At 46.2% G+C, this 420-nt stretch overlaps 1 protein-coding gene across 1 annotated transcript in view; it reads left to right on the top strand.

Moving 5' to 3' along the window:
- Positions 1-289: 289 nt before the first annotated feature.
- The window catches only part of PIH1D3 (PIH1 domain containing 3), a gene marked incomplete at its 5' end in the record, with an annotated part of 3,292 nt that continues 3,161 nt past the window's right edge, over positions 290-420 (top strand). Inside the window, one exon of the mRNA XM_008946929.1 lies at positions 290-386. Coding sequence (XP_008945177.1) covers positions 290-386 — 97 coding nt within the window. The remainder of the gene's footprint in view (positions 387-420) is intronic.

Consider the following 420-nt stretch of genomic DNA (forward strand, 5'->3'; position numbering starts at 1 on the left):
AGTGTCATATTCACTTAAGATGCATTTCCTGATCCTGCAGAGGCTGATGTGTGAGATAGAGGCAGCAAAGTGAGGGCCTTGGGAGGTGGAGTGACCCATCTTCACCTATCTTCCTGCTAACTCAGTGGTGGCTCTGAACAGAAACCCAGTGCAGATGGGTTGAAGCCTTGAAGGGAGACTAAAAAGGAGAGGCTGTGTTAAGGATATCTGTGGCCCTCTGAGAAATACAATCTCCTTTAGTCTCCTGCCACTTCTCCAGTCTTATTAGACAATGACTTCTCTTTCTCAGGTATCAGATTTTATTTAAACAGAGTGTAGGAACAGAGGATGTCTTCTTTGGGATGAGCAGGAAAGATCCCTCCACAGCCTGCTGTGAAGATATAGTGGTGAGCTGAATCTGTGTCTCCCTTCTTTGTGCTC

This window comes from Merops nubicus, unplaced genomic scaffold (genome assembly GCF_000691845.1).
Source record: "Merops nubicus isolate BGI_N331 unplaced genomic scaffold, ASM69184v1 scaffold20309, whole genome shotgun sequence".
In the NCBI taxonomy this organism is placed as follows: Eukaryota; Metazoa; Chordata; class Aves; order Coraciiformes; family Meropidae; genus Merops; species Merops nubicus.